This window comes from Melopsittacus undulatus, chromosome 8, assembly GCF_012275295.1.
Source record: "Melopsittacus undulatus isolate bMelUnd1 chromosome 8, bMelUnd1.mat.Z, whole genome shotgun sequence".
Classification (NCBI taxonomy): domain Eukaryota; kingdom Metazoa; phylum Chordata; class Aves; order Psittaciformes; family Psittaculidae; genus Melopsittacus; species Melopsittacus undulatus.
The window spans coordinates 3060103-3085879 of NC_047534.1; the positions used below are offsets into that span (position 1 = coordinate 3060103).

General features: G+C 47.6%; 2 protein-coding genes across 2 annotated transcripts; one reads left to right on the forward strand and one right to left on the reverse strand.

The window, feature by feature from the left end:
• Window positions 1-2730: 2730 nt before the first annotated feature.
• Window positions 2731-10075, reverse strand: NT5M (5',3'-nucleotidase, mitochondrial). The gene is made up of 5 exons (XM_034065810.1): window positions 9527-10075; window positions 6413-6513; window positions 6255-6315; window positions 5780-5894; window positions 2731-5595 (listed from the first exon to the last, which is right to left on the reverse strand). Exons 1-5 carry the CDS (start codon window positions 9788-9790, stop codon window positions 5438-5440), a joined length of 699 nt encoding a protein of 232 aa, XP_033921701.1. The 5' UTR covers window positions 9791-10075; the 3' UTR covers window positions 2731-5437.
• Window positions 10076-11657: 1582 nt separating this feature from the next.
• COPS3 (COP9 signalosome subunit 3) lies at window positions 11658-23337 on the forward strand. Its single transcript, XM_034065591.1, has 12 exons — window positions 11658-11811; window positions 14219-14348; window positions 15866-15978; window positions 16080-16129; window positions 17102-17194; window positions 17856-18035; window positions 19279-19419; window positions 20501-20674; window positions 21527-21613; window positions 21932-22045; window positions 22571-22651; window positions 22894-23337. Exons 1-12 carry the CDS (start codon window positions 11757-11759, stop codon window positions 22945-22947), a joined length of 1272 nt encoding a protein of 423 aa, XP_033921482.1. The 5' UTR covers window positions 11658-11756; the 3' UTR covers window positions 22948-23337.
• Window positions 23338-25777: the final 2440 nt, after the last annotated feature.

Consider the following 25777-nt stretch of genomic DNA (forward strand, 5'->3'; position numbering starts at 1 on the left):
GGACCTATTCATCCAGAGGGAGAGCAGGGATCTAGGTTAATTGGGCTGACAATTGAACCCAATCCTTTCTGGTTTTGCCCAGCTTTCCTGTTGTTGCTCTCTCCTCCTGCTCTGTATCTGCAAAGCTCTCTGCCTCGTTAATTAAGAAGGTAACTGCACCCCGAGGGCTGTTTTGTTCTCCCTTCCCTCCTTCAAAAGCAAGAATAGAAGAAAGCAGCAAGAATTAGCTAGTTTGGGATGAAACAACCGCCTCTGAGCAGGATGGAGCTGGTTGGGTCTGACTGGGTCCCAGTGCATTGAGCTGCGGCTGTTCTTATGGGCTTTGGGGAAACAATGCATGGTGAAAGCAGGTGCTGGAACAGAAACACTCCTCCAGACACGTTTGATGTGTTCTATAGACACATACAAAGCTGGGGAGCGTGGAAAGCATCAGAGTCTCTGGGGCTGGATGGGTGCTGGGTTAGTGCTGGGGTTTCAGTGCTGGAAATGGAGGGGAGAGATGCAGGTTTATGGCTTCTTGGAGCCACATCCCTAAAGGTTTGGGTGCTTCTGAAATGGTTTTAGCCCACAAGGACTGCTGTAAATGCACAGGGGTCTGATGTGAAGGGGATGCTGGAGTTCAGCATCATGCCCCAAGGCCATGCCAGGTGAAGCATGAATTCATGCATGTGTCCCCCCCCCATGATGGGTATTAATGGAGCTGGGTGTCATCCCTGGAGCCCTTGCATCCATGCCCCAGTGTCTGTATGAGATGGTGATCAGACCCTTCCCCTGCTTCCATCCCTGTTCCTGGACCATGAACTGGGAACCTCCAGGAAAGAGCCATGGATGGGGTGTCTGGTGGTTGGTGGGAACAGCAGGCGAGGTGGCCTTGTGCTCGGGGTTGCGGGTCCCAGTGGTACCCACAAGTGCAGCATCAGCAGCCAGGTTTTGGCAGCTTTAAGCCCTGCATTGCCCATGGGCCTGGCCCTGGGGATGCAGGGAGGAGGAGATGGAGTTGCTCACGTCTAAATACATCGTGTTCCATAAGTGTTTGCTATAACACGGTCGCAAACAAACACTTTGCAGGATGTGTGCCAGGAGAATGGGCTTCATGTGTGGAGCCTTGAAGGACGGGAGGAAAGCTGATGCAGCCTATGGCTGTGGGCTCTCATCTGGCCTCCCCAGCACTGCTGGGCCAAGGGAAGCTTTATTGCCCTCTGGGGAGTGCATTACTTAAGTCCTTGGGTACAAATAGAGCAGCATTAATCCTACCAGGAGGGAAATGATATCATGGTGCTGGGGGAGAAGGAGAGGGCAAAAAGAAACCAACAGTTGCCCTGGTTCTGCCTTTCTTTGGTACACAAGGCTCTGCCCCCACCAACAGGCTCTGGCTTCAGGGTAAGCAGGAGGAAAAAGCCAAGGAACAGCCCTGATCCTTGTGGGATTTGGGGCCTGCAGGGATAGAATGAACAGTTTCAGCCCTGGGAGAGTTGTGGGGCCATGGGGGTAAAGCAGGGACCAGGAGGCATGGTGGAGACTGGGGGATGCTCTGAGCTGTAGGGGGCATCTATATGGACCCTGTAAACCCCTCATTCCTCTTCTAACCCACAGGCTTTCATGCTTATGCCCATCTCATTCTCTGCCCCATCCTGCTGGGGGAAGCAAGTTGCTGGGATTCCCAGTATCCCATAAAGCTCCATTTGCCCTGGGTGAGCTGCATCCCCCCCAGGGTGCAGTGCCCAGCGGGAGGGATGCGGAGGGCGCTGGGAACCCGGACTGGGATAACCGGGAGCGCTGAGGGCTGGAGGAAGGTGGCTTTCTGCAGGCAGAGGAGCCAAATCCTGCTCTGCTCCTTTAGGAGGCAGCGCGCTCCTACACGCGATCGCACAGTCCCCTCTAGTGGATGTTTCTCCTGCATCACACGGTTCTCCTCCTCTCCATGCATGGGCAGCGCTGGGCTCCAGACCCTGACCCCAAGCAGTGATCCCAGGGCATCATCCTGCTCCTGTCCTGTAGCTGGGCATGGTGGAAGCAAAGCGGGATCCGGTCACCACCATGGGCTGAGCCGTCTCTGCTGCTGCTCCATCTCCAGCTGTGTATTTGGGTGACTCTGCCTTCTGCTGTCCCTGTCCCAGCTCCAGCCCACACCATTCGCTACCCCTGCATCAGGGCTGGACCCTGCAGCTCTTACTCTCCCCCTTATCCAGGCTCTATGTTGGCTTGGAGCTATTTGGGCATCAACCAACACGGTAAACAGCTAACAAATACCCACATGGCCACAGCTTCCAAGGGATCCAGGCATAAACATCACTTGCTCCCACCCTACAGGGTCCTGCAGGCTTGGACTGAGGTGAAATGGGATGAATTCCCTAAGGATTGGATGCTTGCACCCCCAGCCCACTCCTGGGATGTGAAGGATCCCATCACCACCAGTGATCCTCTGTGTACTGGGCCAGGTCACTACCATGTCCTTCCCACTCCTCTCCATCTCTGCCTGGCTTGGAAACCGTGCTGATCACCTGGAAGGTATGTGATACCCTGGGGCTTTACAAGGGAGAATAAGAAGGCAGTGGATGCAGCTGCAGAGCTACAGGTTAGCGTGCATCAGTGGGTTGTGATGCTCCATCGGAGGGATGCAATCCCTTCATTCCATCTTATACTGGGAAACATGGCCCTGATCCCAGTGTCATCACTTGGCAGCCCCAGGGGAGAACCAGCCCCTTTGATAGCTTCTGGCACAACACAGGACACACTTTACAGCTTTATTTATTATAAAACATCTTTAGGAAGCTGATTGCTACCTAAAACCACCCCTTGGGCTTAGTTCTGCCAACAGGGACTCTGTCTGATGGGGTAACAGCACAGCAGGGCTGGTTCCAGGCTTTCTGGACCCCCCATCCCCATGCAGAAGACAGAGAAACTCCACTTGTAGGGAGCTGGATGGTGATGAACCCCAGTGTTTATTGCAGTGCTCCTCATCCTCCTCAGCTTTATGGATGTGCCTTTAAAACCAAAAGCTCTGCACATCTTGGCTGGCCACAGAAGGGCTTGGATGGTGAAAGGCCAGACCCGTTGGGCAATGGAAAGCCACCTCCTGGTCCTGAACTTGGCAGCAGTGAACAGACCAGCTTCCTGCTTGGGATTTCTGTGCATGCAGTTGGAACCTCAGGGATGAGAAACCCCAGCCCTGCTTTCAAGTATATTTGGTGTGCATGTGTGGTCTCTCCAGCATCACATGTGCTACCAAGGGGAAGACACTGGCTGGCTCTGGAGACCCACATCCCTTGGGTCTGCCCCAGCCATGGGGGAAGATGGTTGCTTTGGGGAAGCACATTGCAAACACCCCCCTGAACCAAACCCATCACTGGGAGAAGCACACAGTGGTTTAAACAGGAAAGAAAGAACATCCTTATGGTACATAACCCACCGCCATGGACCAACCCTGCTGTCTTCACACACCTGCCCCATCCCAAGATATGGGGCAGCAGAAAGACCCAAGATGATGCAGGCTTCATCCCTGGTCCTGCAGCAGCCAGGGAAGGCACAGGTTCAACAGCACCAACTCCAGTAGCCCCTCAGGATGTGATGCTGAAGCAGGTATTTGTTGGCTATGTAGCTTTAAGCTCACACAGGTTTTAGCTGATGGGGGCTGTAGGAGAGAGGAGAGGCAAGCCGAAGGGCTGAGCAAGCAGCACAGGGTGGCCAAGCCCTGGCTACACCCCCTGCCCATGGAACTATGTGTCCCAGTGGGGAATTCCACTCCTGCAGCCAGCAAGTCCTTGGACCAGGAGAGCAGGAGCACATGGGGGGATCCCACATGGCCACAGGATCATGGGCTCTGCAGTGATGCACATGAGCCATGATGCAGCCAGTGCATCCCTGGGGCACTGCATGGGGCACCAGTTATTACTTGGGAAAGCCAGGCTGTGTCCTGCCCTATAGCAGTGCTGTGGGCAGGGATGGGGCATTTGACTCTCCTTAGTAGCTGGGATGTCTATTCTGGGACAAGACAGCTGCCTTCTGGTGATGCTGATGCCAACTCAGTCACTGCAGCTGGAGGCTGGATTGGTCAGGGAAGCAGGAATGAGCCAGGAAGGGGAGGAAGAAGCTGTGGGCACTGCTATGCAAAAAGCATCCTTCTTGGAGCTGCTTCTTCATCCACACGGTCCCTTTTTGGTACCCAGCTGCAGCTCCCCTGGCTGTGTGCCTGGCACACACACTGTACATACTGCAGCCTCATGGGCATCTCTGATGGGCTCCCCAGCCTTTAGCAGCAGTGTCCCCCCAACTTCTACCCCTGTGGTAGGTAAAGACTGGTAACAGCATCCATGGATGTGGCCATGACAGTCCTCCACCAACGCAACCCTTACCTGCCCCTTGGACACTTGTGGTGTCTCTGCTGTACCCACTTCCCAGTGATGCTGTAGCTTCCCCACCAGCCCTGCTTCATCCAGCAGCATCTTCCCAGCGGCCCTGCACTGAAGGCTTTAGGATGCTCTGTGGCATTAACATCCCAGTTGCCTGACCATGGTGGGGTGCAGCACCCAGGACCTTCTGCATGGAAGCAGTGTGCTTGGTGAAGGTGCACCCAGAGCTTTCCAGGAGGAGGGAGATGGGGTGATGTGAACGTGCTCAGCCGGCATGTGCAGATCTTCCTGGCTTTGAAATCCATGGAGCTACCATTGGATCAATGTCTGTCAGTGTGAGCCATGAGCTGCCTGGCTCCCAGGAAGGGCTGGTGCTGTCCCAATGATCCCCTGGATGAGCAGCCCACAAGCAATGAGCAGTTGGGAGAAGAGTCCTTCTCTTCATCCCAAATCAGCTCTAAAGCTGTGGCAGCTCCTCAGGGATGAGAGCAAGCAGGGATCCCTCCCATCAACTGGAAGATGCTTCTGGATTCTCTTTCCATGGCCAGATCCATGGAGGAGTGATACTGTCCCCATGTCACACTGCAGGGACTCTTCCTGCAGGGAAGCGCATAGCTGTCCTGTTGCTTCAACTGAGCTGGTGCAGGGAGCCTGGGCAGCATCTGCCTGCTCCCCCTGCCCTTCCAGACACCTGCATCCCAAAATCCAAGTATGAAGCCTTGTGAGGACCAAACAAACCACCCTGTGTGATCCCACACAGAGAGGAGGATGGAGAGCTGCTCTGTGCCACACAGACAGGCTGAGGGTGACCTTGTCCATCAGGAACACCAGGATGGCCTCGCAGAGGGTGCAGATGCAGCACATGGACCTCAGGAACCAGTGGGATATGCTCCTGTCGGGTCCAAGGTTCAATCCTGCTGCTGCAGCACAGCTGGGCTGGGGGCTGCTATGTGGATCCAGGTTACCATGGTGCTTCAGCTCACCCTCCTCTTCCTCTCCGCAGCAGGGACAGTGTCTGTCCGTCCGTCTGTGGGTTCACCCTTCAGCAGGAGCGGCTGCAGCACCGGGGGGCTGTGGGATGCTGGTGTTTAGGTGGCCTGGCCGGGTGGCAGGCGTTTGCTGTCCAGAATGGCCTTCCAGTCATCGGTCCAGGACTGCAGCCTGCGGCTGGGGGGCTTCAGCTGCAGGTGCTTGTTGTGGCAGGCTGTGAAGAGCACGTGCTCCCAGCTGGGGTTCAGCTCGGCCCCTGCAAAGCAAAGAGAGAGGTTGGTGCTCTGGACAGCTCTATGAGACACAAAGGGTGACACAAGGAGCCTGTGGACACCAGAGCCTAATCAAGCAGGGAGGGACCAGCACCCATCACACCCCTGGATGCTCTCTGCCCCTTGGGGCTGTTTCTGGTCACTCCTACCACCCTGTACCTCCCTTACCTGTTATATCAGGTCTGTCGTCTATAAGCAGGTCAGCAGAAACCACTGTCTTGTCTCGTGTCAAAACAATCTGCTCCAGAAACTCGGGCCCGAAGTGCTTCTCTACCCAGGCATACTGGAAGGTGAGAGAACAGTGAGCTCGAGGAAGGCTCATGGACAGAGCTGCAGAGCATGGCACAAGCCCTGCACATAGGGAGGCATCTCTCATCCTCAGTGGGAAGGATTCAGATGCTGCTGGAGCACGAGTTCTTTTAAAGTCAAGCAGCTTTGGATGTTGTGATGAGCTACTAAGTACCTCAGTGCATGCAAATGGTAGAGGCTGGCCAAGAGTGGGGCTTTTTGAAGATGCTTAAGAACTAATCAGGTGGAGCAGGGAAATATTACTGCTGGTTTACAGCTGGAGGCATGCAGGGGTCAGCTGGCTTTCAGTGGGCAGCACTGTAGGGAAGAAGAGTTGGGATCTGGACCTGCTCACCTTCTCATAAGGGCAGTAACGATACTTCTTGATGGGGCTCGTGCAGATGAACACATCAGTGCTGCCAGGAGGAGAAAAAGAGGGGCAGAGTGTTATTGGTAGCCACTGCTTCACCCCCATCCATCCATCCCAAACACCACGGGCAGGTTCCTACTCACTCAGCCAAGTTTGCCATTTGCTTCACAGCTTCCACGGCCCCAGGGAGTGGGTCCAGCTCGATGAAGAAGTTCTTGGATTCCCAGATGCTGATGGCTTTCTCCTGTATGGGAAAAGAGAGCAGTTACTGCACAGGGCTTCTCGCTTACTCTTGCACATGCATCTTCCTCACCCTTTGCTAGGACAGAGTATGGTGACAGTGGGAAAGGTGGGAGCACTGGCTCCAGTCCCCTCCTGCTAACCCACCTTTCTTAGGGGCGCCTCTGTTCCCCACCAGCCAGCCTGCACCCATTCCATACCATTTAGACTGGAGATGCTCTGGAGCAGCTTGGTTTTCCCTGTGCAGCCCCAAACACAGAGGGAGCAGTGTATTCCTTCTTATCAGAACACAAGAGATTGTCTAGAGCTGAACCGAACCCTGGACGTGCATCCAGAGGGGCACTTCCATGTGGATCCTGCTGATGTGCCCTGGTAGCCCTGCTGTAATGTGGTGCTGTTCAGCCACAGATGCTGTCTGGCCTATTTGTCTCCATCAGATCACTTAAAATACCAGCTGGGCTGCTCTCACAGGAGAACACATATTATAGGATGAACTACATGTCAGGAGGAATGCAGATGCTCATCCTCAGGGATGTCTGGGCAAGGTCTGTCAGGCAAATAGAGCACCTCCAGGCAAGGCTTTGAGACACTTTAACATCCAGGCTGCACATGGCACAGAGCTGAAACTACAGGGAGCAAAACCTTGGGACCAGGGGCTGCATGTGATGGGATCCAGCTCTATGGAACAGCATCCATCCCCTGCACTCCCTCAAGCAGGTGAGAACTCAGCTGCAAGCACAGACACCGGGTCCTCAGGGAGGAGAGAGCCTGCTTGTGCTGCAGTATGGCTGTGGGGAGCAGAAGCAGCCCTGTCCTGGTGTTGCAATGCAGCCAAGTAGATGTAAATGCAGCTTGGAGAAGGTTTGAAGGGAGCTGTGCCCTGAAGGACTGACCTTCATTTTAAGCAGCTCTGCTTCTATATTTGAGGTAAGAAAATAGAGACAAAAGGAAGTTTAAGCCTATCCCAGCCTCCTTGTATTGCAAAGGGTGGAGGAGCCAGCAGAGCATCAGAGTAGGAGCAGCCTCAGTGATGCTCTGATGCTGGTTCTTAATGCTCATAGGAACAAATAGGCTGGTTAAATATGCCAGCAGCTCCTTCCTGCCTGCTAAGTGGGAACCTAGTGGGTAACCACCACATTATGCCTTTAATACATTACCTGGGGAAGAAACTTAAAAGAAGAGACTACACACATCAACCCTTGCTCTCTTCTCCTTTGCCTGAGCAGCAGCAAACCTCAGTGGTTTAGAGGAAAGAAGAAAAGCTTCTTCATGCATGTTGAATATGTATGAAGATACATACATATATATGTATGTATGCACTCTGATTTGGTGCAAGGGAGCCAGCAGAAACGCCTCCTGGCACCACAAGAACAGCTACCCTAACAGTGCCATGGGGCCAGCAAACATCCCATGCTATGCTTTAGGCCGGTGAGCAATGCTGCTTTCCTTTAAGATCCTGACTGTACCTGCACAAGAGATGCCTGAGAAGTGAGGCCCAATGCAGCAGAGCACTTGAAGCTGCCCTGAAGTGTTTTCCTACAGCAAGCACTTCCGCAGCTATTTGGCTTCCACTCATGTCAAAAAGCATTTGCAATTAAGTTCTATGGGGGAAGAGCTAAGTGCATCTTGAAGGAAAGACCTGCTTAGCTCCCAGAGCCGGAATAATTCCCTGTGGCACCACAGCCAGGAGCAGATGGAAAAATCCCCAGGTTGGGAATCCCACCGTGTGCCAGGCAGGACAGACCCTCTATTTCCTATGTCTCCCCATGAGCTGTTTTCCTACCCATCCAAGGCTTCCCCATCCTTTCAGGTCTGTATGCTCAATGTATGCTGAGCTGTTGTTCTCCCTCTCAGACATGGGACCTCCAGCTCATTGGTCTCTTTGGCTTCTATCTTCCAGTCTCCTACAGCAGGTCAATGGTGCTGTCTGATGCCTGGAATGATCCATGGCCCTGTAGCAGCTCTGACTCTTTATCCCTGGTCTGAAATCATGGGTGGAATCAGAGCTGCCCTGATGTCAGTCTGGGGAGGTTTTGCTGCTTGTTCAGTGCAAGGTTTTAATGGCTTTACATGATCACAGCAGACACAAAAAGAGCTCACTTCATTTAACACATCCAAAGTAGTTAAGATCAAGGAGAAACAAAAGGGTTATCATGCTCCTGTCATACTTTTAGCATCTGCTTTCCCGCATGAATGATGTCCTCCATTCCCCTCTCATCAGCTAGAGAGGACACGTTATTCCTTCAGCTCATCAAGCTGCTTAGGTCTTTGCCAGTGGCAGAGCCTTGGACCCTATTCACCCTCCTCCTTTCCTTGTAGCCATCACACCTCTAATGATGAGTGCTTTCATTTGCCCTAACACCATTCCACTACCACAGCTGCAATCTGCAGGGAGACCAGAGACATCCCATTGAGATAGGAAACTGGTAGAGGCAGAAACCACCTTTGTGCAGCACTCAGGCCTTTGCTGAATGATAAAGCACAGCATAACAAGAGCTTCTGGTTTCAGGCTTTAATTATTAAAGGCAGCACAGTAATTCTGAAGCATGGGAGGGCTTGGGATTGATTTAATGTTAAGGAAGCCCGCACATGAAGCATCAATTGCATGGTTTGCTCTCAACTTCTCTGTGTCCCACTCCTCACTTTGCTGTTGAGGAACTAAATAATCCATCCAGGAACATTATCTATCCATGCAGGTTGGCCTTATCAGAGCTAGAAAACCTCAGCTATGGGATTAAATGAGCTCTCCTCGCATCCATCTCCATCCATGCATGCAGGGAAACAGATGTGCATGGAAAACACTGCCTTTCCAGGAGCAAAGCACCTCTGGAAGCCCTCCTGCATGCAGCCTGTGTTTCAATGGGAGCTCCATCCAGCACCCACAGCGCTGCACCTCAGAGATGGAGGAGTTAATGGGGGGGTAGGGGAGGATGTCCCATAGGAACCAGAGCTCCAACCACACAGCACAGAGCCAAGCAAGAGCCACGCGCAGAGCCGGGGATGATGCAGAAACTCACACTCAGCTCAGGTCCCAGGCGCCCGTATTGCTCCGACACCCAGAAACCCCTCCGGTCCTCCAGGGCAATGTAGGGCTGGTCGGGATACCTGGCTCTGAACTTCTTGAGGAAGCCTCCTTCGAAGTCAGCCAGCACCCCATCCATGTCCACCAGCACCCGCAGCGCCCTGCGGGACCCCGCTGCGGGGCCGGGACCCCTGCCCAGCCCTGCGAAGGGGCCGCAGCGCCGAGGCCGGAGGTGCAAGAAGCTGCTCAGCAGGATCATGATGGAAAGGGGCTTAAGCAGGGGATTAGGGGGGGGTCTCTGGGAAAGGGGGGGGGGCTTTATTTCAAGCACGGCCCCTTGCAGCAGAAAGGAGGAGCGGGAGGGTACGAGGGGGATGCAACAGGGAGCAGAGGGGCTGCGAGGGGGGGATGCAAAGACCGGCGCTCGCCTCCTCCCGGCCCCATCCCTCCCTTGCGGCGCAGCAAAGCGGCAGCGGGGCCCCGGTGCTCGGCGGTGCGTTCGCCCCGACCCGGCAGTGCAAAGCCCAGTTCCTCTTCCCGGTGCCCGACCGAGCCCGGAGCCGCAGCACCGCCTTCAAGCGGCACAAACGCGGTGCGACGGCGCCGATCCCATCCGCCCGCCCCTTCCCTGCAGCGGGGGCTCCCATTGAGCCCCTGCCTCAGTTTACCCCAGTCCCTGCCTGCGGGTACCCACATTGACCCCTCCAGTCCCCGTCCCTGCGAGCGGGTGTTGGGGCACACGTAACACAGTGATTTTTGCAGCCAATTTGACCTAAACCACACCAATTTCAACCAATTCGTGCTCTGCCCAGCATCTAGCTCGATGTGATGCAGATCTGTCCCCACGGGTGACAATGGGAACCTTTAGAAGACAAAACTAGCCCCCAAAGGAGCGCTGGGGACACATCGCGGTCTGTGCATTCTGACACAGGGCCATGGATTGCTGCAGTCACAAAACACTGCAGGGATTTGAGCTGCTAAAGGAGGGGGAAACCTCTGAGTGTGACTAACAGGATTAGACAACCGCTGAGCTGGGAAAGAGCTCGATCGGTGGCAATAATACAGCTTTAGCAGTTCCAAAGTATTCCATCTTTTGATTCCAGTAGAAGGCATCGTCCTTGCTTCACAAAAAGGGCAAATGAGCGATCAGGTGGTTTGGGAAAGGTCATGGCATGAAGAACTGGCAGCCGGGCTGTATGGGGTGGTGAATGTTGACAGGGAAGGAAAACACGTTAAGTTTTAAGGCTGAGTTCTGCTGTGCCTTGTGCCAGAGGCATTTGTGTGTAGTGAGGAATGGGATTTCAACACAGCTCAATGTGTCTGGGGAAGCAGTGAGAGAACATGCACACATCCCACACTGAGTCTTTCCTTGTGGTATGGTGAAGGGTAACTCCCTGCCCACCAGCTCCTGCAGCGATGGAGCACACACAGAGAATCACAGACTGGTTTGGGTTGGAAGGGACCTTAAAGCTCATCCAGGTCCAAGCAGGGACCCCTTCCATTGGAGCAGGATGCTCCAACCTGGCCTTGAGCACTGCCAGGGATGGGGCAGCCACAGCTTCTCTGGGCACCCTGTGCCAGTGCCTCAGCACCCTCACAGCGAAGAGCTTCCTTATCTCCAACCTAAATCCCCTGTTTCAGTCTGAACCCATAACCCCTTGTCCCATCACTGCAGTCCCTGATGCAGAGCCCCCCTCTCCAGCACCCCTGCAGCCCCATTCAGACACCGGCAGGCTGAATGAGGTCTCCATTCCCTCCTCCAGGCTGAACAGCCCCATTTCTCATCATAGGGATGATGTTATTATCCCACATTATCCCATATTATCCCATATTATCCCATAGGAGTGATCCGTCGCCACGTTCAGCCGCCGATCACCCCCTCAAGGGGACAACGGGCACGAACCCCTCGGGCCCCACGTCGCGAAGGGATGACGCACCGTGACGTCATCACGCAGCCCTGCTGAGTCACGGCTTCCCGCTCCTCCCTCCGTCCTAACGGGGGGGGGGGGGGGAAAGGCGGTGGTTGCCATAGCAACTTCTTTTCCCGCGAGAGGTGGCGAAGCGGCGGAAGTGACGCACGGCGGCGTGCGTCGCGCTGCTCCCCGCCGCGGCCGCTGATTGGCTGGCGGGCGGTCGGCGGCGGCGGCGGCGCCCGTGAGCGGTGCCTCCTTCCCCCGTGCGCGCTCCCGTCACCCCCGCGCGCGGCCGCGCCGCCAGCCGCCAAGATGGCGTCGGCCCTGGAGCAGTTCGTCAACAGCGTCCGGCAGCTCTCGGCCCAAGGTGACCGCGGACGGGCCCCGGTGGCGGCGGGCACGGAGCGGGGCTTGGAGAGGAGGTGGAGGCCGAGGGAGCCTGCATGGGTGAGGGGGCGGGCCGCGGCCTTCCCCCTCCGAACCCCGGCTTCCTCACGGCTCTCCCTCAGCCTCCGTTCCTGTGGGGCCTTTACCGGCCTATGGCCTCAGGGGGGTCCCGGTGCGGTTTGGTAGGGTCCGAGGGTCCGGCTGCCGGTGGTGGCGGTGAGGGAGAGGTCTCGGCGGTTTGCGGTGGAGCCGGCATTGAATCTGAGCCTTGAAAAGCGAACGGGAGGAGCGGGCACCGTAGGGGTTTAACGGGGCTCGGCAGCCCGGTCTGTCACCTCAGTGCTGAGCGCGCAAGCTGCGGCATGGGGGCTTTAAAATGCGCTTCACGAGCGGTTGTCCCTGGGGGTAAAATAGGCCACGAATAGAGCAATGGAAGTGTATGGCTTCTACATACATTTCTGTATGTAGAAGAGTACGTACACTATACATAGACATGTACAGGAGGAAGGCTGAGACTTCACTTCAGAGTTACCATAACCCAAGCGCTTAGCAAACGTATTAATCACCATAGTTAGAACCCTTTTCGTTTCTTTGCCAAACTCCTGCGTTCCCTGTGCATGGACACAGAGGTTCCTGCTTCTTGAACTTTCTATGTTGGTGATTCCTAGAGTGTTCTGAGGGCTGCTTCGCATGGGATGTTTGCTCCTTGGAACTGATCACGAGTTGATGCTTTCCTCTGTGTCCCCAGGCTTCATCTTTGGATAGAACCCCAACTTGCTCTTACATTGGTTTAATTTATTGGATATAGAGTGTTTTTATGGGGGGGTATCACATACAAGAGACAAACTATACCTAAAAGGTGTGGGTACAAAGATGATTCTTTGTTTAGCTGGGGAACTTTTTACTACAGGGGGTTCTGGTTGACTTGATGGAAGTTCTTCCATCAGGGATAAGCCAGATAGTCATTCCCTTGAAGAAGGAAATCCAGGGAGCCTGGGAGAGCCCATGGGAGAAGTCTGTGTGCTCACGGTGGTGGTGATGGTTTCTGGTTCCCAGCATTTGGCTGCATGGGAAGTGACATAAATGGATTGGTTGGGTCTGGTGTGGGTATGTCTGCGTACGCCGCAAGTTGGTCAGTGATGCTGGTGGGTAGGGGATTGTTCAGGAGGGGTTTTGGCTTTGGCATTCATGGGAATGCCAGGTAACAGCTGTGATATGGGAGGATTTCTCTGCTAATGAGCTCACCAGAACTAAAGTTTCCAACCTGTTATCAAACTACAGAGCATTTTACAAGCCCTCTCTCTTTCCATGCTTATGGCTGGAATTTGAATGCCATATGGAGAGAGCGGTTTGGGGGTGAGGCCTCTTGTCCCCTGTTTGGAACTTCTGATCCTTCTATTGCTTCAAATCCAACATTTCATTGCTAGGGTTTCCAGGCTTTCCTGTTTCAAAGGAAAAGGCCAGAGAATTGAGGATAATGTATCTCTATGAATGGAGGCACTATTCCTCTTTTTATGATGATTTTTGTAGGGGTGAGAAAACCTCTGCTTTTTCTCTCTAATCTACAAGGATTGAACGTTCAAACAATCCTCTGCTTCAGCAAAGGATAGTTTTAATTCAAGGAATGGTGGAGAAAGAGTTTGAAAGCAGTTTGTGACAATTGATCTGCTTTCTTTGTAAGGTTTCTGGGCTTACTGTACCTTCCTAATTCAGAGTAGTTGCCTTTCATGCTGTGTTCATGGCTCACAACAAATAGAACACCACTGTAGTTTTAATTACACAAGCTAGATTTAAGAACAGATCTTTAAAGCCTTTTCTTGTAGGCACTTAGTTGTAATGTTAATGTCAGCTTCAAAGAAACATGGTTATGAGCAGAGCTGGAAAGTGGTAAATAGGGCACTGGGGAAGCAGCAAGAAACAAACTGCGCTATTGGGATTTTCTAGAGAGTGGAGGAGACTGGTTTTGGTGCTGTTTTGTTCTGTTTTTTTCCCTTTACAACACCCAGAAGGTACAAGTGGAGATAAATTTATCCACCAGGCAAAATATTGCATGGCAGTCCACTGGTCAGAGTTTGGTAGACTTGGCTTAGGTGGCGGCTGGTGGTGATACAAGACCGTGCAGCCCATCTCTGAGGTGAGCTGATGCTGCTTTTCCTGCTGCATTTGTATTCTAAGGGCTTCCTTTGCAATCCCAAAGGCCAGAAGCTTCACTGCCACATATGGTGGGTACCTCACTGTTGAAAACTAATGCCCATTGTATTAAAGAAAAGGAAATTCTCTGGGTGATGCTTTTTCCTCAGGTTATATAGGGCAGAAAGAGTGTCATGAAGTATGGGAATGTGTGAGTGTTCTCTAATTAGAGGCTGACAACATGTTTTGTGTTTCAGGGCAAATGACCCAGCTTTGTGAGCTGATCAATAAGAGTGGAGAACTGCTGGCAAAAAACCTTTCCCATCTGGATACAGTGCTTGGTGCCCTGGATGTGCAGGAGCACTCATTAGGTGTTCTGGCTGTCTTGTAAGTGGTGCTTTCTTTCAGTTAAATATCTTAGTATGTTGCCTGGAGTTTTACTATTGACTTGTCACCCAAATGTTTTTCTTTTGCATGTTTTCAGTCTGTGTTTGTTAGAATGGTGCTTAATGACGCACATTTAGTGATAAAAACACCAACTCAAACTTACATTTTCCAAAGGAAACCTTTGGAGGCTGTAAATGCCGTTACTGTCAAGTGTTAATATTAGGGGTTGTTTTCCTTATGGCTGTATCTATAAGTATTTTTCCATATGTGTGCAGCAAAAAGGCATAAAACTGACTTTTAAGACTGTAAGTGTGAAGCAACACTTTTTTTTCCATGAGTTCTGACAGTTCTTGGCTGTTTGTCTCTAGACAGCACTGAAGCTCTTGCTGTTGTCTGTAGTTTAAGATAATACTCGAGTTGGTGATGCTGAGGTAAAGATACTTGGCCTTGAAGCTCCAACTACTGTTTCTGGCTGTACCTATAGAGGCGCATCTACGGGTTTCACTGTTACTTAACAGTTCTCTTTTTAAAGGGAAGATCAGAATCCTGCTACTTGTTCTGCTACCCTTTTGAAACAGAATTACTGGAATACATAGAGATAATGCAGTTTAATATTACAATTTAGCATCTCATAAAAACACATTATGGACTTTACAGCAAGCAGGGCATCAATATTGTGTTAGCAGAATTGTATCGTGGGGTACATGGAAACAGTCATTAAAACAGGTAGAGGAAGGAGATAAGTGCTTATAGGAAACAGAATCATGGAATGATTTGGATTGGAAGGGACCTTAAAGCTCATGCAGTTCCAACCCCCCTCCTATGGACAGGGACACTTTCCACTAGAGCAGGCTGCTCCAAACCCTGTCCAGCCTGGCCTTGAACACTTCCAGGGATGGGGCAATAATATATAAAGTGTATTATTTGAAGCAATGGTATCAGCATCGTGTACTGATTAGCATGGAACAGAGGGGTTTTCCCATAGGTTTCTGTGGCATTTCTTGGATGCACAGGAATTCGTTGCCCTGAGATGAGCATAATCATGGCTCATTCTATAGAAACAGCAGTGTGTAAGCCTATAGGGTGCTAAGGAACCACCAGAGAGTGAAGAGAAAATACTCCTAACAAGAGATACACATCTAATAATGTAATAGCTGAGATAACCTTGAGCACATCCAAGCAGGAGGTGGCTGTAGGAGAGGCAAAAGTGGCCAGAGAGGTTATGTGGCTGAGTATTACAACTCATCATCATTAGCCAGTGTTTCTGTTCTGATTGTAACTATTGTAGCAGACAAAATGATCTTTGTTTGCCATAGTTTGTTCTAAATTGCCGTTTGCACTAGATTGAGAATGGGGGTGTGCAGGGAGAGTGTATTTTCAAACGCTGTGCAGCTCATCTGCCATCTGTCATAAACACTTTGGATTTGTTTGCAAGCATCGACGTGCATCTACAGAGCTTATTTTAATGAAGCTCCAAATGTGAAGTGCTAACCCTTTTGTTTGTTTGCTTGGTTTAGGTTTGTGAAGTTTTCTATGCCCAGCATCCCTGACTTCGAAACGTTATTCTCACAGGTGCAGCTTTTTATCAGCACTTGTAATGGAGAACACATCAGATATGCAACAGACACTTGTAAGTTAAGCTTACTTTCAGACTTTATATGGTTTTGTGATAGTTTTATTCTGATTTTTCATTGTGCTGTCTTTTTCTTTGTTTTTTTTTACTGTATTCAGTTGCTGGCCTGTGCCACCAGTTAACAAATGCCCTTGTGGAGAGAAAACAGGTGAGCAATTATCATCTAGTACATATAAGCTACCTACATATCCAAGCTCTTTAAAAGGGACATGCCTTGGGCAGCATGGTCTAGTGTGAGGTTTCCCTGCCCTTGGCAGGGGGGTTGGAACTAGATGATCTTGAGGTCATTTCCATCCCTAACTGTTCTATGATTGAAGTCTCTGACTTGCTTCGTAAAGATTTGCCATGAACTTCACATTATATATTTTTGTGCAGCTCCTTATTTGTTAAGTTTACTCAGAGGAAATGAACCTGCAATAAGATTTTCCAGCTTTCTTTAGGGAAAACATAGGGAAGATCAATTTTTAGGGGGAGAGTCACCTAAGAGTGTGCTCTCTCACACAAAGTACGGGATCTGTGGTACCCAGAATGTTCTTCAGGCAACGTGTGCATGAGTAGGAGAGAGCTGCAACAATTATTAGCACTGGTGAGTCAGCGATACTGGTTTCAGTGTTATTCTCACCAGTGTTATATAATGTTCTTAATGAAATGCCTCAAAATGTAAAGGAAACTTGATTAAGAAGTAGTTGACCAATGTTTCTGTTGCTAAGATACTGACTTTTTTCAGGCTACTTCAGTGAAATTTAGTCTGAAGTAGAAGCAGAGATCAAGTCTGGTCTAAGTGGAGCAAATCAAGAGCCTTGCCTTTATTACTTGGTGGGAGTCATGTCATGGAGTCAAGAGAGGCTTTTGTATCAGTACAAACTCCTATATTCCTGATGAGGTTGGCTTTATGGAGCAGAATTGATGGCTTCATTTAGCTTAGCAGGAGAAGTTGTATAGCCCAGGTTAATATTATTGTCTGAGAGACTGCAGTATCCTACACAAAGGGAACCTCAAGTTAACTATTACTGAATGGAACCTGTCAATTAGTGTTATTTTTCATTTGTAAGTGTCAACATAAGATCCAATGTGCTGCCATCTATGAGAAATTGTCTGAAAGAGATGTAATTTCTGACAGCCCCTGCGAGGAATTAGCATTCTCAGACAAGCCATAGACAAGATGCAGATGAACACAAACCAGCTGACCTCAATACATGCAGATCTCTGCCAGGTAAGGGGAGCTATAAGGGCTTTTGGTGAGAGTAAAAGTGTATTTTATAACTAGAACCCTTTGAGGAGATGCATGTTCACATATTGCAATGTTAAAATGCCTTGTCACTGGTCTCCAGTCATAAATAATGACACACTGAAATAAAATGCCTTTCTATGCATTTTAAATGTGCAGTGCATGTCCCCAGATCTTTGGTTTTGTTGATGACTCTTGAAAGTCCTTTGCCATCTCTTCTCTCTGGGCTGAAAGTCACACACAGGCAGTGTAAGTGTAATACCCAGATGCTGTTTGCTCAGATTTGACAAAAAGCCAGTTTGTCTCGGTGTCTTTGGCCTGAATTTGCTCTTCTGTCTCATTTCATGGCTCCTGGGATTTAGGGTTGGACAGGAATGTTTAGTGCAATATTTAGTGCAGGCAGTCTGGAAGGCCTGGAATTTCAGACAGCTTCGTCTCAGTGTGATTTCTTTAGCATTAAGATAATTTATAACAGCTCACAATCCGTGTTAATCTGTGTTACAGCACTACCACATACCCTGTTTTGTCACTCTTGGAGGAGTGAGATTTATTGACTAGTACCAGAAGAATTTAGTTTTATCTTCTTCCTCCTGGAAGTTTGAATGGAAATGGCTAATTTATAACAACCTGATTTATTTTCTCGTAGCTCTGTTTGTTAGCAAAATGCTTTAAACCTGCCCTCCCGTATCTAGATGTGGACATGATGGATATTTGTAAAGAGAATGGGGCATATGATGCGAAGCACTTTTTATGTTACTACTACTATGGTGGGATGATATACACTGGGCTAAAGAACTTTGAAAGAGCACTCTACTTTTATGAACAGGTAACTTGAAATCAAATGGTAAGTCTCAAGTGTGATCACTTGAAAGGCAATAGTAGTGTATTGTAGCATGACTACAGTAGCATGTGTAGTAATGCTGAGATAACATACAATCTTTGAATTGCCACCAAGGAGAGCAGGAAAAGCTGTGAACATAACATAAGGCACAAGCAGCCACTGACAGTTTTCATTCTTAACCTTAAAGGTATGATTCTACTAACAGATCTGTACTGCTGCTCATCATTCACATGGGGTTTGGTTTAGTGAGTGTGTTCATCATAGTAATACATACAACCTGAGTTGGGTTTGTGTTCATTACTAGCTCTTTTATGACAGGTACAGCCTGAACGGTGGTACTCAGCATGTAGTAAAGTAACAAGCAAGCTGTCCTTAGATGTGCTTTCCTTTAAGAAGGTCTCTTCCAGCCAAGTAACTATTGCACCACAAAACTATGCATCTCAAAGGTTGATGTTAAATTTATCTCACTATAAATATTTTTCAGATGCTTGTTTATTGCTGCTGGCATAGCAACGGCTCCCAGGCTGACATGCACAATTGTGTGTTCTTAAAGCAAAACTAGTGCAGTGGTTTTGCCTAAGACCTTTGCTAATTCTATGAGGGGAGTTACACGTCAAGGTTATCACAATATTGCTTTCATTTCCTCTGTGAAAGAAGAAAAGCATCTCCAAATTGGGAAAACTTAGTATATGTATGAGAGAAAAATGCTGTCAAATATGTGTCAGTTCCTGTATGCAAGTGTCAGTCCTTGAGTAGCTTAGCAGCATCGTAGTAAACTTGAAATCCCTTTTCCTGATTCTGCAGGCCTCTTTCAGCATAATTAAATATGAGATCTGATGGTGTAATAGCTTTATAAAACCTCTTTAGGGATCTTTGTGAATCCACGTTCTAAAGTGTATAATCACTTCTGGTAAGAAGTAGCTGCAGGTACAACTTTTGATATAGACCAAAGAAAGACATTTAGATTTGATCTTAACAGGGTTATTTGAAGGTAGGCACCACTATAACATGATGCATTTTGAGCAGCTTCTATAGAATTTAATATATTTTGGACAATTAGTTTTGACAGAAGCTAGTTTAAAGCTTTAATGCTCAAAGGTGAATTTGATGTCATTGTATCTCTTCCACATGCAGCTTGAAACTGAGATTTTTTTCTTAATGCAATAGCTACCAGGACCTATCAGTAAGTATATTAAATTCCTATTCTATTTCTTTCTTTCTTGCTTAGGCAATAACTACTCCAGCCATGGCAGTCAGTCATATTATGTTGGAATCGTATAAAAAGTATATTCTAGTTTCTTTGATACTACTTGGCAAAGTTCAGCAACTACCAAAATACACTTCCCAGATAGTTGGTAGATTCATTAAGGTAAGTCTTTGTGAATACAGTTAAATAACAGAGCAATAAAGCTGAGTTTATGTCTCCTACCCTCATTTGATGGTACTTTTTAACATTGCAGATCATGGAATAATGTGCCAGAGGACAACCTCCTACTGCCTTTCTAATGTACAATAGCTAAAGAGTGTCTTGTACAAACAAACATTGTTGTTCATATTGGGATACAGGTTTTTAAACATAAATTTGGAGGAACTTCAGGGTTGAATAGTACTTACCAATATTCACTGATACTGCACATCCCTCAATAGCATTTTATGTTAGAACTCAAACAAAACTCAGCTTTCATTTGGTTTTCAGCGTCCAGTGGCCTTGTAAGAACCTTCAGCCCATAACTTCATCTAGTTGAAGTGTGAAATGCTAAATGGATTATTCCAAAACCCCAGCTTTATAAAGAATAAAAGCTTCTGAAACAGCTCTAAGTTTGGAGTCTGTAAGCATTGAGATTAGGAGGTGTAGGGTGGAAGAGAGCACTCTTAGTGAGAGAGTTTTGATCCTCAATATATAACACACTTTTAGTTAGTTTCTATTTAACACTGAGTTTATAGATTTGTGACCAGAATTGTAGAGTTCCCAAAATCTTCTTGTAATTCCAGATATTAAGCAAACTCAAACAGTTGCTACTTTAAAGTGAACAAGTCTTCACCCTCTGATTCTCTGTTGGCCCTGCTGTGATGCATTGTGGTCAAGGATGACAGTGTCTTACAATTGATGGGCAGTGACTACGCGCCTTGAATTCAGCTCACTTCATACACTGTTCAGCTAATGGCCTTTTCCTTGCACTTCCAGAACTAGAACTGTCATACAGAGGTCCTTGAATGAAGTTTATTAAATCTTCTATTGTAGTAATACAGATTTAGCTGTATTATGTATTAATATGAGGATCTTATGCTGTTCTAATGCCATGTATTGGCATCATCTATTTGGTATGAGAGATGCTTGAGCTGCTTAAAATCTGCTTTTATGCCTGCGTGGCTTCTAATGTTGAAGTAGTGAATAGAGGCTGGTTGAACAGCATGTTCTTTATAAAGGATTCTCATTTTTCTAATTGCAGCCCCTTAGCAATGCTTACCATGAACTAGCACAAGTTTATTCAACCAATAAACCCTCGGAGCTTCGAAACCTGGTGAACAAACACAGTGAAACATTCACAAGGGATAACAATATGGGGCTGGTTAAGCAATGCTTGTCATCTCTCTACAAAAAGAATATTCAGAGGCTAACCAAGGTAAGATGAAGGGGGTGGTTTTGCTGAGGAATTGTGATTAGTTTTTCTGGCCGAGTGTCTCTGGAATGTATTCAATTCAGAGCGAAATGATATTGCAGTAATGTCGTGGAGAAATGAGTAAAATGAGATTCGTGTCTCTGAAACAAATGAGGCTAAAATGCTCTATATAGAAAACCACTTCAGGTGGCTACTTATGCTTTATTTAAAAGGTAGTTGAATGTGTCTATCAAAGGGGTTTGCCCATGAGATTTTCATACATATTCAAAGAAGTTGTGAGCGCAGCGACCCAGTGACCTTCATCTCTGTTCAGAAGAGAAAACTGAACTTTACAGGCTGTTTGATTAGAGAAGAGGGAGTGAATAGGACAGATTTTGGAAGTATCTGAAGTAAGGGGAAAACCAGAATTTGTGGTTCAATGTGCTCCTTCATCTGAGAGGTCAGATTAATCCTTAAAGATGATCAGGAGAAGGTCTTTTATGGCAAGTGCAAATGATGTTTGCTGCAATAGAACTAACCTCAGAAGGAATACGATATGTGCATCTCTTGAAGGAGATTCAAGGGATGGACAGCCACCTTATTCATGTAAAAAGGTGAGGGAAGAGGTTGGGCATGGTCAGGACTATGCTTGGGGTAAAAAGGAATAGCAGAAATGGAGTAATGACCGTTAGTTTGGTCTGTATATGTGAACAGTGTAAGAGATTCATGTCTTCAGAGGAAGAACTGACTTCTCTCTCATGGGGCTTTTATAAGTAATAACTGTGTCCCACTTGTTTCTTCCCATTGGGCTTCACAAATGAGATTAGAAAAGTTCTTACATCTAGCTTTAATGGTTTGATACTTTCTACATTTCAGACGTTTTTAACATTGTCATTACAAGACATGGCAAGTCGAGTGCAGTTGTCGGGGCCCCAAGAAGCCGAAAAATACGTCCTCCACATGGTGAGACTTGAGACTTGGTGGAACTATCCTCACTTAAAACTTGATCCAGTGTATTTAAGTGTCTGGGTTGGTGGTGGGTGTTCTGAGTGGCTGAAGAATGGTTCCCTTTCAGGGTGAAGGAAATACTGTCAGTCTGCTGTGGTGTTTAGACTGTTCTCATAAAGTCATAACAGGATTCTCCACCATACAGCATTTGTCTTTGGGAAGCTGTTAGGAAATAAGAAGCAAACAAGATGATTCCACAAGGAGCCTGTGTGCTGTAGTTACTCAAAATTCTCTTCTTGGTCATGCCTTATGTTAAACCTTTTCTCATTTCAGATAGAAGATGGTGAAATCTTTGCAAGTATTAATCAGAAGGATGGTATGGTCTGTTTCCATGATAATCCTGAAAAATATAACAATCCAGCTATGCTCCATAACATTGACCAGGAGGTAAATCTTTAAGATCTTAACTGCTTTTGGAATTGCTACCAGAGTACCTTAGCCTGTAATCAGATTGTTGCTGGGAGAAGCCAGTGTAGGTGACTTACTTGAAGAGATTGAGGACTATGAATCATTATTAGACTATTTCACAGTACTGGTATTTAAAGGGGGTTTAGATTGATAGTCAGTTACTGTCAACGCGTTCCCTATTGTATCCTCTGTACAGAATGGATTGGAAAGATTGGCTTCAGAGTTTTAGCCTTTACGGATCACTTCCACTGGCTGTCAGTAACCTGCCTATAAGCTGAGGTGGTTGGCCCTCATGGGGCTGTCTGTCAGTGGCCTTGGAAAGGATTGTTAGGAAGACATGAATCAAGGGAATAAGAAATAATGTGACACTTCTGAGAGATGAGGGATAAGAACATTTTGAGATGGGACTTTGGTGATGGCAAAAGTTACTGGTTCTACACAGCACAGCCATGAAGTATCTTGAGCAAGCTGGACCGAGTAATTAACTTAATATGTATTTTTAAGATGCTGAAATGTATAGAGCTTGATGAACGACTGAAAGCCATGGATCAAGAGATCACTGTGAACCCTCAGTTTGTGCAGAAGGTAAGTGATTTAATGTCCTGCAATAGATTCAGTGCAGTATGTGTTGCACTGAATGTCAGGATATGTAGTGTTAATAATAACATGTATTTATACACGCATAAACATCATGCTTTAAAATACAAAGGAAGCACATGTTATCTGATATGCACTTTATTTTCCTACCTGCTAACTTCAGAGACCTGTCTGTCTCAAAGGTAAACCTCAGGCCTGTTTGTGAAACGAACTAACTCTCTCCCTTGCAGAGTATGGGCTCTCAAGAGGATGACTCAGGGACCAAACCATCCAGTTATTCTTGAAATTAATGTTGCTCACCACTCCGCTTTCAAGTAAAAGCTTATGAAAGAATCCCGCCTGGAACAGGGCATTGAGGAGTTCCACGAAGAGAGCAGAGAGAACTGAGCTTTGCTTTTCACCTGGACATTAAGAACATAAAAGAACACCCTCTCAGTACTGTATAATATCAGAAATATTCTCTGCAAAGAAAAAGGAAATCTCAAAACGAAACGTAAAAGTCTGTTGTGGATTTATTTATCTTCAGATTAACATCGTTAATGCATTAAATAATCTACCTTTTGTTTTAAAGGGTTTGAATGTTGCTGTGTTTCTGTAGCAGTCCTTTATTTCCCTTCTGCGAAAGAAAAGTGTTATTCAGGGAAGAATACAAACTAGTGTTGGTTCACATCCAAGATAATTCCTCGTTCTTTACTCTGTATTTAAAGTTGGCTCAAAGTGCAGATGTGTATGTGTGGTGGGGGGAAAGGGCTGGAGTTTCACTCTCTACATGATGATTTGCCTATGCCCAGTGTAGCTGGCTGCTGTCTATTAAAGGATGAACTCAGACCTGTGTTCTTCCCAAAAGGATGAGCATATTAATGAGTCCTTGTGAGGTGGATGTGCTGAAAAACCCAAATCATTGCAGGGAATCTGGACATGACAGCTATTGATGGTGGTAAGTTTCTGGTGCAGAATGTCTCTTTAATATTTTCTCTTGGGTCTAACTTATTAGACCTAAACAAAAGGATATTTGGAAGAGCTCAGTGTTCTGGAGGATTCCAGACAGGATGTTGTTTATGCTGAAAGCCATTTAAATCTTTGTTTCTATCCAGTTGGCATGAAAGTATTCAACAGGCTGCAAATCAGTTCAAGTGAAGGGGATGCTGTAGATCTTTGTTTCTCCGTGGAACACAAACAGGATTATTCTTCAGAGCTCCCAAAAGTCAGGATTTTATTTGGAAATAACATGCTGGAATCTTACCTGGGTTTTAATTCACTGTTTTAAACATAAGAACTTGGTTGCTGGATGCTTCACCACTTAAATCAATGGGCTCTTTTTCTGTAGTTCTCGTGTATCTGATGATTCTCGCTATTCAAACACCTTTGACACACTTCATGTAGGTGCAAATCTCCTACTATCAGGCATAAATAAACCTGTCATCAAGTCAGAACATGAGAAACTCAGCGCCCAGTGCTTCCTACTGAAACGCCTGACTAAGAGCTGCTTGCTGCTGTTAACCTGCCAGCTTTGTTTCAGATGCTGAAGCAGGAGCTGAGCTTTTGTGGCTGTTGCCATGTGAAGCTTGTACGTATTGAGGTCACCCATGGTTGAAAATAGCCCATTCGTGCTTCCAGTGCTGATAAAGACCCACTGGGATTTGCACTTGGAATTGGTGTCTTAGTTCCAGCATAGTCTCTGTGACAGCGAGTGCCTTCTAGTAGAAGGGATGTGTTCCCAGATGCTTGTCTGGGTGGTGTAAGATGTCTTTAAAAGGCTAAAATCACAGTTTAGTGTCAAACACAGCATATTTCCTAGTGTTAGCAGCTCACCACTGAGTACTGGTGCTTCCTATCATAGACACTTCCATATTTAAAGGCAACTTTTACACCTTATGTTTTTGCATCACTTGCCTTACTGGTCTTGTAGCTATAGATATTTATCATTTCTGAAGGTGTGTTTTTCCTGGTTAATCCTGCAGTGACTTCAGTGCTGAACATGCTTATGCAGTTCTCTGGTACCATGGAAGTGTTAAATTAGTAATCACTAATGCTGCAGGCTGAAGCACAGAAGCTGCATTATCCAAGTGTTCACAGCTGGGTGGCAGCCATCGAAAGAGCTGCAAATGACTAACCTCAAACTACTACCTATAAAAGAATGTGGATGGCTTGTCTTTCAGTACCAAGGGCTCAGAATGTGATACCCAGAAATGTCCATATTGCAGTGGCTGGGCTTTTATACCACCAGTTGTTACTTGTGAGTGTGGACTTAAAATCTCAGAGCTTCAGGATGGCTTTGGAGCCATGGAATTAGAAGCAAGCCAATAGATGCAGTTGGCAAATAGCAGCTACATTTTATTCTTGCCTGAAGTAACTAAAATAAATCCATGCTCACATCAAAAGGACAGTAGAAATAGCAATGTAATGGATGAAATGATATATTACACTGGATTGCTTAACCTGTTTTTTTAAGGTTCCTTTTCTAGTTGTGCTATTGAAGATTCAAAGGCAGGTCCCACCTGTAGAATCCATAGATAAAGCATTCACCAAAAGTGCTTCAGGGAAGGGCTTTTAAGTAGGAGCTTGATAAACTGAGTCTGGCATCTGTATGGCTGCAGATACTATTGAAATTAAGTCAGATTTCTAATGAAGTAGCTCATTCAAGTCTTGGAACTGCCTGCATGGGCTGTGGTCAGCTGAGCAGCTTTGAGAACGCCTGTGCTTTCTGGTTTTCATTTGTATTTATTGCAGGGAAGGGCTTTTGATCAAGAGCAAGAACACTGCGTGCTGTGCTCCTCTGAGCTGAGGCTCTCTGAGGGCCTGTCTCTGGCGCTTCCCATCCTGCATGGCCACAAGATGTGTTCATGAGATAGTGAGTGCATGCTTTGATCTCTGGCTTCTCTTTTCATGTAATCAGCAAAGAGAAAATGCAGTTGTGAAGGTAGCACTGGGTGTGCAGCTACACTTCTTAGCCACAGGAGGGGTGTCTGATTCAGCTGCTATTAGTAAGTATTAAGATGTAATAAAGAAGAGATGTTAGAAGCTCTTTGCGTGCAGCCACCCCTCCTGGTTTTGTGCTGCAGAGGAGCCTTGGTTGGTGACCTCTGCTAACACACCTGTGCTTGTGCCTAACTC

Coding starts and splice junctions, on each gene's coding strand:
- NT5M (XM_034065810.1), bottom strand. CDS start 9,790: ATGATCCTGCTGAGCAGCTTCTTGCACCTCCGGCCTCGGCGCTGCGGC. Junction 6,316..6,412: donor CAAATGGCAAACTTGGCTGA/GTGAGTAGGAAC, acceptor TCCTCCTGGCAG/CACTGATGTGTTCATCTGCA. Junction 5,596..5,779: donor CGACAGACCTGATATAACAG/GTAAGGGAGGTA, acceptor TTTGCTTTGCAG/GGGCCGAGCTGAACCCCAGC.
- COPS3 (XM_034065591.1), top strand. CDS start 11,757: ATGGCGTCGGCCCTGGAGCAGTTCGTCAACAGCGTCCGGCAGCTCTCG. Junction 17,195..17,855: donor TACATGCAGATCTCTGCCAG/GTAAGGGGAGCT, acceptor ATTTTCTCGTAG/CTCTGTTTGTTAGCAAAATG. Junction 21,614..21,931: donor AAAAATACGTCCTCCACATG/GTGAGACTTGAG, acceptor TTCTCATTTCAG/ATAGAAGATGGTGAAATCTT.